The 12,500-nt window shown below is 42.4% G+C and overlaps 1 protein-coding gene across 1 annotated transcript in view; it reads right to left on the bottom strand.

The window, feature by feature from the left end:
- Window positions 1–12,500, bottom strand: part of LOC311042760 (glutamate receptor ionotropic, kainate 2) — a gene marked incomplete at both ends in the record, with an annotated part of 238,476 nt that overhangs the window by 68,099 nt on the left and 157,877 nt on the right. The window contains one exon of the mRNA XM_084053745.1: window positions 4,398–4,604. Within this exon, the coding sequence (XP_083909871.1) occupies window positions 4,398–4,604 (207 nt within the window). The remainder of the gene's footprint in view (window positions 1–4,397; window positions 4,605–12,500) is intronic.

Below are 12,500 nucleotides of genomic sequence, written 5' to 3'. Positions count from 1 at the left end.
TCTCTGGCTTATAAAGCACTTTCACCTGAAATACCACATTGTCCTGATTTGCACGTGGCGCTATTGAGCCAGTTTGTATGCATGTTATCTCCTGGTTCTGAGTAGAAAAAGTTAAAAAGAAAAATAATAATAATAAATCACTTCTTTTTTTCCTTTTTTTTAACCAAATCAAACAGGCCAAATCAGTTTGGCCTGTTTTGAGACCAATTTACATAAAACCCCAGATATGCTGTCTGTGAAAGCCTGAGTGTTCAAACTGGGGTATTTTTTGGGATAGAAGAGAGGTAGGGGAGACCAAAAACACACAAAAAAGATGGAAAAGTTAAAATTCATGGTGTAGTCCCTATAAGTTCTTGAGCGTGCACATAACAAACGCTGGTGATTTAACACAGGGATCCCGGGTCTGTGGACGATTCGCTGGGGTTCCCCGCGGTGCCATGCCTCGCCGAAAATGAAATTTATTTTATTGTGTTATGTGGCTCAAGCTTCTCTCAAGCCGATCTCCCTCTGCTTTGGCTCAATACAGTTGACAACAGACGTCAGTTAGTCTACTTTAACACATTGTAAATACTCAGTCATTCACATCTTCTATTCAGAATCAACGACGATAGTTAAGATAAGAAGCCATCAACACATCTTACTACTTGGTATGTAAAATTTTAACATACCAAATAGTTTAGCCGCAAGTGTTTTTTGATTGATTAATTGAATACTTTATTGGCAGTTCGCGAAAAAAGCACAGGAAAGTACAGTTCAATACAAAATCCAAGAAAGCATATGGCTTGTTTCCATTAAGGTCCTTTGTACTCAATTCATCGGTGCAACCATGTTAAGAGAGGGCTTGTTGCACCTGAGGGCTCTCTTTCCCTGAACTTGTTCTCGCAGGCAGGGCTTACAGTACTTCCCACGTCCCAGACTGTGTAGGGTTTTGGTTTAGGTTAGTGTTGGTAAAGATCAGGTTTAGGGCCAGTGGTTGGGGGTGAGAGTCTGCCAATCTTATATACCGAATGAGTCAGGATTTGTACCGGCCTGACAGGAAGCGCTCAGAGCAAAACAAATCCCCTCTGAAGCCCTCTCGCTTGTCTTCTTTCAAATTCAATGGCAACATAATAGCATCGCTTTAGAAGTCCTGCTGTATTCTCTTTGGCATGGAGCTGTGTCCATTTGGTTTCTCGCGTCGTTGCGACAGATGAGGGAGATTGATGGGAAACGGATTTAGAGCTGATTGGAAGTGCGCAAGGAAACATAGATCACAGCCAACAGCCAAGAGCTTCTATTGTGCCCGAACCTGAAACCCTAGTATCACTTTAAATCAGCCAGCTGCCCACAGCTAGGTGTGGTCGGTATAGAAAAGAAAGGCAACACCCTGTGTGCCCACTGTGAATGGACCAGATGATGAGTTAAGTTCCGTGATCCCCATTCCCCCTGCGTTAATGTTAAAGTTGTTCATCCTTATTCCTTATTTAGTGATCCAGCCACTTCCCCAATCAGTGTTGCCAGATTTTGCGAGAGAAATAAGCAGCCAGGTCTATGAAAACAAGCCCAAAACAAGCAACTATAGGCCACATGACCTACTGTATATACATTTATATATATTGAAAATAGCCGATCTACAAGCTCACAACGCGTCTTCATAGAAAGACTTCATAGAAAAACAAGCCCAAAGTCGCTTATAATAAGCAGACACTGTCCCCAATTACCCCTGCGTTGCCACACCTGACGGGTTGAAACCTTATTATATCCAAAACCGTTCCTTTTTTATTATTATTTTTAAAAACCTTTTAAAATAGTGAAGATTAGCCGATCTACAAGCTCACAGATCTGTAGATCTGCTATTCTCACTATTTTTGTGTGACACTCTATGACGAACTAAGGCATTCATTTACGGGAAAAAACGTTAAAAGTTGAAGTATGGAGATACAAGGTTTCTGCACGACGATGACATGACATGACATGACATGACATGACATGACATGACATGACATGACATGACATGACATGACATGACATGACAGTAAGACTACAGTAGATTCCTCCACGGCCGTGCAGTGAATACAAGCTGTATTTATAATTATGTTCACTTAAGCCAATCAGTTTTATGCCGAAGGAATGCCATGCACACGCTGCCCAGCCAATCACGGCACTCCATCTGGGGGGGTGGGGGGGTGCAACAGCTTTTCGTTAGCATCGATAGTTAATAAATCTCCGGCTTGCGTTTGCGACCACACGTGCAAAACATCCACGGCAAGGTCAAGTGGTTCATTTCTCAAAGATATGTCTTTTTTGTCCCACGAAGGTTGCCATACATCACATTAAGCGATTAAATGAGCTCGGGCGCTCGGAAATTCTGATGCGTGCATGGGAAAATATGTCTGACATCATGCCGGTTATATTTCAGGGCATAAACAAGCCTGTCTCTGGATTTACCACAATACATTCAAACTGAAAGCAACAAAAAAAAATAACGTGTGCAAACTGACGGGCCAATTCAATCCAGTAAAGGTCATACTTCAAAGGAACGATGCTGTGAGTGTATATGCACACCATTTTGAGCATTTAGAGAGGAAGAAGATTTTTGGGGTAAACTCGTTTGACAGGGATATTTCCGTCTCGTTCAGCTCAACGCCATGCGCCAGCGCAATTTCTCGGCTGGAAATTCTTTTCTCCGGAATTCATCTCCTCTGAGAACTTCTCTGCAACAATTACCAGCTGTCTAAGTTGAGCCTGGGCCCTGGGATGTTGGAGAAACGGGCCAGAGCTGCACTCCAGTCTCATGGAGGGTTGAGCAGTGGTGGAAAAAAAGTACTCAAAATGTTGATTTAAGTAAAAGTATCAATACTGCCAGCGGACTAGCAGGCAGCGGTTCCGGTATAGGAGACACAAAGGAGACTCTTTGTGTCTCCTACCGGAACCGCTGCCGGTCTTCAAATTGTTGGCTTAGGAATGCGACAAAAACAAAAAACATATCCATGAATTCAAGTCTCCATGGGGTGACTAATCGATAGGAAAAAAGTCATTTTGGGGGTGAACTATCCCTTTAACGTGTGACTGTACTTAGTGTGCTGTTTACATTTCTGACTAATAAAGTATTCAATCAATCAATCAATCAAAACCTGTGGTGTTGCGGGAGAGGCGGTAACTGGTGGGTGCTGCTCTTAATGGGGTCAGATATTGAGTATTGGCTGTGGTTTTTCCCTGTGCAGGCTCGGTTTATCCTAACTGGAATGGTCCAATGTGCGTGCGTGCGTGTGTGCATGCGTACACACACGTGCGCATACTGTGCCCGCACTGCGCGCAGACGTATGGATGTGGCAGTACATGTGTGTGTGTTTTAATAAGCTCTATAGGGGAAACAAAGCGAGGCAGAATCTATGCTCCCTCTCATCACTGCACTCTTGGTTCGAATAAAAGTGTGGGAGTTGTCAGCCCCCCTATAGCCCCGATCCCCCCGCTACCCCCTCTCTCTCTCTCTCTCTCTCTCTCAGCACATTTCAGTGTGGTGCAGAGAGATGTCAGAACCAAGTGTTGCCATGTCCGCTTATTAGAGGCTACTTTGGGCTTGTTTTTCCTGTGAAGTCGCTTGTAAATATCGATAGTTGCGTGTTTCTAAGGTGTAGTTGATTATTTGGGCTTGCTTCCTATAATGTTGTTTAACCCATTTAGACCTGAGGTCGATTCTAAAAACGCCTTCTAAAATCTAACCTATGTTTTCTGCAAACGTTCAAATTCTTACTCAAAACAAGTATAAACAATTATGTATAGCAACAACTAATGAGACACAGAGGTGGCTCTCGGATTGAAAGGTATAACAACGTATAGGTTACAACAGGTCTAAATGGGTTTAGACACAGTGGTTGTGAAACATTTTCATGCCATGGATGAAACTATCTCTTGACAGGGACCGCCCCCCACATACAATGTTTCAAAAAAATACTCCAAATATCTCACATCTTTTTCAAGATTTTTTTTTAAAATAGCAGATCGACAAGCTCACAATGCGTTGTGAGGGTATAGATCGTCTATCGTCAAATAGCCCATGTATATACTGTAGGTTTAACCCATAAAGACCGGGAACGCATCTGTGTAATTTTTTTGATTTCTTTGGCTATTCAAGAATAGCAGATCTACAAGCTCATAGCGCGGCACCAAGGGCCGCGCTATGAGCTTGTAGATCTGCTATTTTTGAGAAATATTGAAAATGTGTCCCTAGAACAAAATATTTTGAGATGGGTGTCCGCGGCCTCACGTCTTAAAGGGTTAAACTGGTTCAACTTCTGGCCCTGTTTTCGTAGACCCGGTTGCTTGTTCCTCTCGCAAAATCTGGCAACACCGGTCAGCAATAATCAAGCACTAAAGAGATAGAGAGAGAGAAAGAAAAGAAAAAAGAAGATCCTCACGTGATCCATCAGCTCCTTCACCATGCCGTTCCACTGGCCCGTGGTCTCGTCCTGGGCGCCGTACCTGCCGTCCTCGACCAGGCGCACCTCGTAGGTGAAGCCCAGGATGGTGGAGAGCTCGCGCAGCAGGTCTATGCAGTAGCCCTCGAAGCGGTCGTTCCCGTACAGCGGCTTGTCCGACTTCTTGAACATCACATAGGGCTCCTCCTGTCGGGGCAGATAGTGAAGGGTGGGGGGGTGGGGATCAGTCTCTCTCTCTCTCTCTCTCTCTCTGCACCACTTGGCATCTTTTACCCTCTGATAAGGCCTATCTGAGAGGGCGTCTGATCTACCTGATAGGATTTTGAGCTCTACACACAGTAAAGTCCTGAGTGTTCAATGTTAACTCTGAGTATGTACAAATGGAACCAAAATGGACCCTCGTTTTGTACATTCTCAGAGTTGCATTAGAAACGCGCGCACGCGCACGCACGCACGCACGCACGCACGCACGCACGCACGCACGCACGCACGCACGCACACACACACACACACACACACACACACACAGGTGGAAAGTACAAGTGCAATTATTTGATATTTTTAATTTACTGGAACATTTCCAGTTTTCAGAACTTTTACTTCTACTCCACTACATCTCAGAGGGAAATGTTGTACTTTTACTCCACTAGAATGATTTGAAGACATTAGTTGCTAGTTACTTTGCAGATATAAATCATTATATTATAAAACATGCATTAACCACTTCAGCCCTATTTTATACATGAATATATCCAGTGGGGCATGACATAGGCATAATGTGTTAATTCCACGACCTCATATCGGTTGATATCGGAATCGGAAATTAAGAGTTGGACAATATCGGAAAATCAGATATTTCCGCAGCATGACATCTTCGTACGTACAATAACAACACCAGAGAACCAGGGTTACAAAAGTAACCTCAGGGCTTAAGGGGTTAACAATACACTGCACAACTTCAGGGAAAAAAACAAACACTTTCATGTAAATAAACATAAACCAAAAATGTCCAGTGTAAATGCGTTTATTTAGTTTTTTACGAGCTTTTCTGCCGTCGTCGGTTACAAAGTGTTGCGCAGCTTTGCATAAATACGACCAGTTTATGCAAGCATCTCGTTGGCTCGCGTGCCATAAAAACCTTAAACTGCCAAAATCGGTCGGCAATCCGTCGTGATTTGTTTTAATCGCCGGCACAATTATATGATAAACAGCACCTGTTTGATCGTATATTTGGGTCTCTTTATCTTCCACCGGGGGAGAGAGAGAGATGAGAACGAGGGGGTATAGAAAGAGAAACAGATGGCGCAAAAGGGGGGCCTCGGTATACAGTAGCAGGGAGGAAGGAGGAAGGAGGAAACAGCCGATGCGGGGTAGAGAGGAGAGAGAAGTTGCAGTAGAGAGGAGGGAGGAGAGGGCGAGGTGCAGTGTTGTTAAGTAACTAAGTACATTTACTCAAGTGCTGTACAATTTTGAGGTATTTTTTGCTTTACTGGAGCATTTACAATTTTCAATACTTTTACTTCTACTCCACAGATATTGTACTTTTACTCCACTACAATTATTTGAAAACTTTAGGTACTGTACTAGTTACTTTAGAGATATAAATTATTATATTATAAAACATACATTAACCACTTCAGCCCTATTTTATAGGCTATCTGAAAATAGCCGATCTACAAGCTCACAACGCGTCGCATCGCGACGCGTTGTGAGTTGGTAGATCTGCTATTTTCAAACATTTTTGTACTTTTACTTTTGGTACTTTAGGTATATTTTGATGCCAATACGTTTGTACTTTTACACAAGTAACATTTTGAACACAGGCAGGCCTTTACCTTGTAACGGAGTATTTTTATATTGTGGTACTTTTACTTAAGTAAAATATCTGAGTACTTTGTCCACCACTGACAAGATGCGGGAGGGAGAGAGGGGGAGGGAGAGAGAGAGAGACACAGAGAGAGAGAGAGAGAGAGAGAGAGAGAGAGAGAGAGAGAGAGAGAGAGAGAGAGAGAGAGAGAGAGAGAGAGAGGGGAGGACGCAGGGTGAAAGAGGACATCAGTAATCTCCCCAGCTGTTTGCGGCGAACAGAGAGGATGTGGCGTCTCCTCCTGCTTATTTTTATTTTTTCCCCCCTTTCTTTTTTTCCCCTCCCTCCTCCAACGCGTGTCTCTCTATCAGCATCTCTTATCTGTCTGCCAGAGCATGTGGCGGTCCCTGAAAGCAGTGAAGGCCCGGGCCCTGGGCCAGCCCGCTGCGATGCTGAGAACAGCCTCAGAGTCATTGATACGGTGGATTATCTGTCATTATGGTCACGCCTGGCTTTGTACACCGGCCGCCACCCTACTGCTGCTGCTGCTGCCTGCCTGCTACCAGTGGTGGAACGTAACTGAGTACATTTACTTAAGTACCGTATTTAAAGTACAATTTTGAGGTATTTGTGCTTGTGCTTGAGTATTTCCGATATCCAATACTTTTACTTCTACTCCACTCAGAGGCAAATATTGTGCTTTTACTCCACTGCAATTATTTGAAAACTTTACTAGTTACTTTGCAGATATAACTTATTACGTTATAAAACATACATTAACCACTTTTGCCCTATTTCATACATAGGCTGTTTGAAAATAGCCGATCTACAAGCTCACAAGTTGTGAGCTTGTAGATCGGCTATTTTCAAACATTTTAGTACTTTTGCTTTTGATACTTTAAGTATATTTTGATGGCAATACTTTTGTAATTTTAATCAAGTAATATTTTGAACACAGGTCTTTTACTGGTAAAGGAGTATTTTTATATTGTGGTATTGCTACTTTTACTTAAGTAAAAGATGTGAGTACTTTTTATACCACTGCCTGCTACACATGGCGGCGCAGTGACGGCTAGCGGGCGAGCAGGGGGGGGGTGGAAAAAGTGCTCAAATGTTTTGTAGTAAAAGTATCAATACTGCAATGTAGAAGTACACAAGTATTGGTATCAAAATGTACTAAAAGTAAAAGTGTTTGAAAATAGCATGGAGCTTGTCGATCGGCTATTTTCAAGTAGCCCAACGTAGCATGACATCCCCTTCTCTCTGAAGAAATGGAACACATTTATGTTTGAGGTTTTAAATGTTTCCTCACACTGAGACATAATAGTTCATGATTTACACTATGTTGGTTGTTGGATTCTAGGGATACTGATGTAATCTTGATGAAAGAACAGAAACACCCACATCCGCTAACAGCTTAATAGGCTGCCAGAGGGCACGGAATACCAACACATACACGCTCGCACGCACATGCACGCACATTGCACGTGTGCACGTGCATGCACACACAAACACACACGCACCCACATTCAAATGCGTACAATATATAATATGTGAAGTCTTGTGTTCGCACGCACACACGCACACACACACGCACACGCACACACACACACACACACACACACACACACACACACACACACACACACACACACACCGAGAATAGCCGATCTACACACGCCATGGCGAGTTTAAAACAGGGTGCTGGGTGCAGGCTCTTCCTTCAATTCCCTTCTGCTAAAGCATCATTTTCCCTCCCCTGTGTGTTCTTGTTTTTTCACCGTCCCTCAATCAAATAACCCTCAAGCCCAGAGCTGTGTTTGCTTCTGCCCGATGCACGTATCGCCATGGTAACTGAGCCGCCACGCTACAAGCGGAGCGATGCACCGCCGCAGCCCTTTTCAAACCATCACGGTCTCCCTTTGTAGGGACCAATGGTTCAGCACGGTCAAAGGGGACGTTTTGTTTGATGTCCGTTAGATTTCACAGCAGGACGCAAAATAAATAAATACATAAATGCGTCGTTTAAGCCGTTAAGACCGGGAACGCATGTGTCTGTCATTTTTAGATTTCTTTGGGCTATTCAAAAATAGCAGATCTACAAGCTTGTAGCGCGGCACCGAGTGCCGTGCTATGCGCTTGTAGATTTGTTTGAAAACTGTTAAAATGTGTGCAAATCTTTGAATATATACATATTTTTAAAGGGACTCAAATCTTTGCTTCGGGGGGGGGTCCCTGGAACAAAATATTTTGAGATGGGGGTCCGCGACCAAATACATTTTGGGGGTCTTTGACATGAAAAAGTTTGAGCACCACTGATATAGCAACACACGTTATATACAGTATATGTATATATATCAGTGGTGATATATATATAACATACGTTTTTCTGAAAACTGTTAGGATTTAGAAGACATTTGTAGAATCCCCAGAAGCAAAGAATTGAGTTAAACATGTTCCCTTTAAAAAATATACATATTCAAAGATGTGCACACATTTTTACGATTTTTCAAAAATAGCACAGCTCGTAGCGCGGCACTCGGTGCCGCGCTACGAGCTGTATATCTGTATATCTACCAGCTTGTATATCTGCTATTTTTGAATAGCCAAAGAAGTGACACAGATGCGTTTCCCAGTCTTAATGGGTTAAAAGTAAAAACGCGGCTCTTTTATACATTCAGAACGCTCAGTTCACTGTGGGGGTATTTATTCATCAGTCGGCAGCATGCACCGTGGCCTTGAACACGCGGCACGCCGTGCTACGATTGGGAAGAAAAAAAACTGTGCTTGTGATATATATATATATATATATATATATATATATATCGGGGGGCCGGGGGGGGGCTCTGCAACGGGACGAACGTGAAACCAAAGCCTCTATAGTCATCATCATGGCATCCTTCCCCCTGTGTCTGTTGCTGTATGTGCTGTGTGTGTGTGTGTGTGTGTGTGTGTGTGTGTGTGTGTGTGTGTGTGTGTGTGTGTGTGCGCGCGCGCGCGCGCGTGCGTGTGCGTGCGGAACTACTAGGATCATCTTAATTGAACCTTCGAAAAGCGGGACAGGAACGAGATCGAACTGCAGTGGTGATCTTTCACACCACTCAAACATTTTTCTGTTAGGCTACGGAAATAAATCGATAGACCAGCAGTCTACCATAACAATGCTTAACGATCAGATACCCCGAGCATGTGTCTGTGTGTCTGTGGGAAATCTCTCTCATCTGTCTCGTCTCTCTCTTCCTCTCGTCTCTCTCTCTCTTCCTCTCTCTCTCTCTCTCTCTCTCTGAACTACAGTAAGAACACGTTTAGTGTTATACCGTAGTCTTTAAAGGCGTACTAGTACTTTAAAGGGATATTGAATTTGAGTAGAACGTCTGGTTCTACTGCAACCGAGTGGGCATGATGTAATTCCAAATGTTGCCGAGCATCTTTCTCCATTGAGTCTGTGCTCTGTGATCAAGGGACCAGAAGGTATAGTGATTGCATTCACTCGCATCGGATGGCAAAGGTTCTCAAAATCACACATTACTAACAATATAAAAATAAGTCCTATAGCACTTAAATTGGGGAAAGTGATGATGATATTTTGTATAGGCTATATCGTTGGTTCAAAAACATAATTTTGGGGGTCCTTGAGCTGAAAAAGTTTGAGAACCTCGGGGCTATATTATCTAATTATTTAAGTGACTCTTTCTGCCTTATATCATATGTAAAGCACTTTGAATTGCCTTTCTAGTATGAAATGTGCTAAACAAATCAAGAACTCGCCCAATGTAGTGGGAGGAAAATAATATACCGTTAATTGGTATAATCCACTTTGTTTGCCTTTGTTTATGTGCCCAAAGTGTGATTTCAAGACCATGTTTTCCCATGCAACGATAGTGAGAGGAATCCTCTCTTCCTCCAGTTGGTCACAGACCACAGAAGCCATGAGAAAAAGAAGATCAACAACGTTTAGACATAATTGCCAGGTAGCTGCAAACTGTTAGTAAAGTATTTGATCAATCAAAGCTATTACTGTACAACTCAATTCCAACATCTCTGTAAATCCACACAATTTACATCTTGGCCAATGAGGCAGGCCTTCGTCGTGGGAAAAGAGAGAGAGGACCATATTTTGACCCGTTTCTCAGGTCAAAAACGTGCAGCACAACTGACATACAGTGGCGTACAGTAACTAAGTACATTTACTCAAGTACTGTACTTGAGTACAGTTTTGAGGCATATTTACTTTACTGGAGTATATTTCCAATTTTCAATACTTCTCCTTCTACTCCACTACATCTCAGAGGCAAATATTGTACTTTTACTCGACTACAATTATTTAAAAAATGTTGTCATTGGTTACTTTGCAGATATACAGTACATTATTATATTAGAAGACATACATCAACCACTTTAGCCCTATTTTATACATAGGCTATTTGAAAATAGCCGATCTACAAGCTCACAACGCGACGCGTCGGCTATTTTCAAACATTTCAGTACTTTTACTTTTGGTACTTTAAGTACATTTTGATACAAATACTTTTGTACTTTTACTCAAGTAAAGTTTGAACACCAGACTTTTACTTGCAACAGAGTACTTCTACATTGCAGTATTGATACTTTTACTTAAGTAAAACATTTGAGTACTTTTTTCCACCACTGGTTATGCACTAGTGCAGTGGTTTTCAACCAGTGGTCCGGGGACCACCAGAGGTCCTTGAGAGAGTACCAGGGGGTCCCCAGCAAAATGAGTTAATAGCGTCACAATCATTTTTAACCACTTAGCTTTGGCTATTCAAAAATAGCAGATCTACAAGCTCATAGCGCGGCACCGAGTGCCGCGCTATGAGCTTGTAGATCTGCTATTTTTGAAAACCTTGAAAAACTGTGCATGTCTTTGAACATGTATATGTTTTAAAGCGAAAATTAACTGATATCTTTGCTTCTGGGGGTCCCTGGCACAAAACATTTTCAATTGGGGGTCCGCGGTCAAATGTATATCAATTTAGGGGTCCTTGGCGTGACAAAGGTTGAAAACCACTGCACTAGTGTACAAGCTCACAATGTGAGCTTGACCATCGGCTATATCTGGTGAACGACAGGCACTGTATAAATCAGGTACAACCCTCGTCCATTCAATAAGCGATCTACTTTGACCCCATGTTCTCCATTAGAATAACTGTTACCGGGCACTTTTAGCACAATGAAGCTATTGTCAGCCCATTAACAGCGGGTGACCTCTCGCCCTCTGTCAACCGTGAAAGACCGTAATTATCATAAATAGCCACTAGGCTCATTAAAAAGGAGCCCCTTTTATTAGCATCCAGCGGACACCTGTGGGTCATTATTCCACCGTTCTGTTGAATGGGAACGGGGAAATAATGCGGTAGGGTTTTTGTATTCTTTGTAAAAGACCAGTTATTAAACAGCAAATGACTGAGGGGGGGGTGGGGCTTAGGGGAGACAACCTGTTGCCCCGAAAGAACACCCTTGCAGGTCTATTACGTTATTAACCCATTAAGACCTGGAACTGTGTCATTTTTAGATTTGAGCTAAAAAGCATTATTTTACACTTTAGGCTATTTTTTTTAAATCGTGAAAATGTGTTCAAATCTTTGAATATATATAATTTTAAAGCGAACATTTTCGCTCAAATCTAACTCAAATCTTTGCTTCTGAGGGGTCCCTGGAACAAGATATTTTGATGGGGGTCCGCAGCCAAATACATATAATTTTGGGGGTCCTTGACATGAAAAATATTGAGCACCACTGATATAGAAACATATGTTTTTCAGAAAACTGTTGAGATTTAGGAGACATGTAGAATCGGCTTCAGGTCTCAATGGGTTAACACTCGGGATTTTTGCAGTGTGGGGGCGCAACAGAGCGGCAATCAGCGGCACCGATCAACCAAATGATCCAAATTCTAATCAAACTCCACAGCCTCAAATTCTAGCATTCCTTGAATTCAATTAATTACTGTATATTATACAATAATTAATTGAATTGGCTTCAAGTACTTTCTCCCCCAATCAATTTTCCACGGTTCTTCCAAATACTAACCAACAACATCCTACTTTAACCCATTAAGACCTGAGGCGATTCTTTAAAAAAATCGAAATCCTAACAGTATTTCGGAAAAAAATATAAAAAAAATATTTTCACGATTTTTCAAAAATAGCAGATCTACAAGCTCGTAGCGCGGCACTCGGTGCCGCGCTACGAGCTTGTAGATCTGCTATATTTGAATAGCCAAAGACATCTAAAGTGACACAGAAGCGTTCCAG

The sequence above is a fragment of the Gymnoscopelus microlampas genome (genome assembly GCF_963454915.1).
Source record: "Gymnoscopelus microlampas genome assembly, chromosome: 3".
NCBI classification, from domain to species: domain Eukaryota; kingdom Metazoa; phylum Chordata; class Actinopteri; order Myctophiformes; family Myctophidae; genus Gymnoscopelus; species Gymnoscopelus microlampas.
Note: the sequence above shows the minus strand (reverse complement) of the source record. Positions and strands in the feature narration are given on the sequence as shown.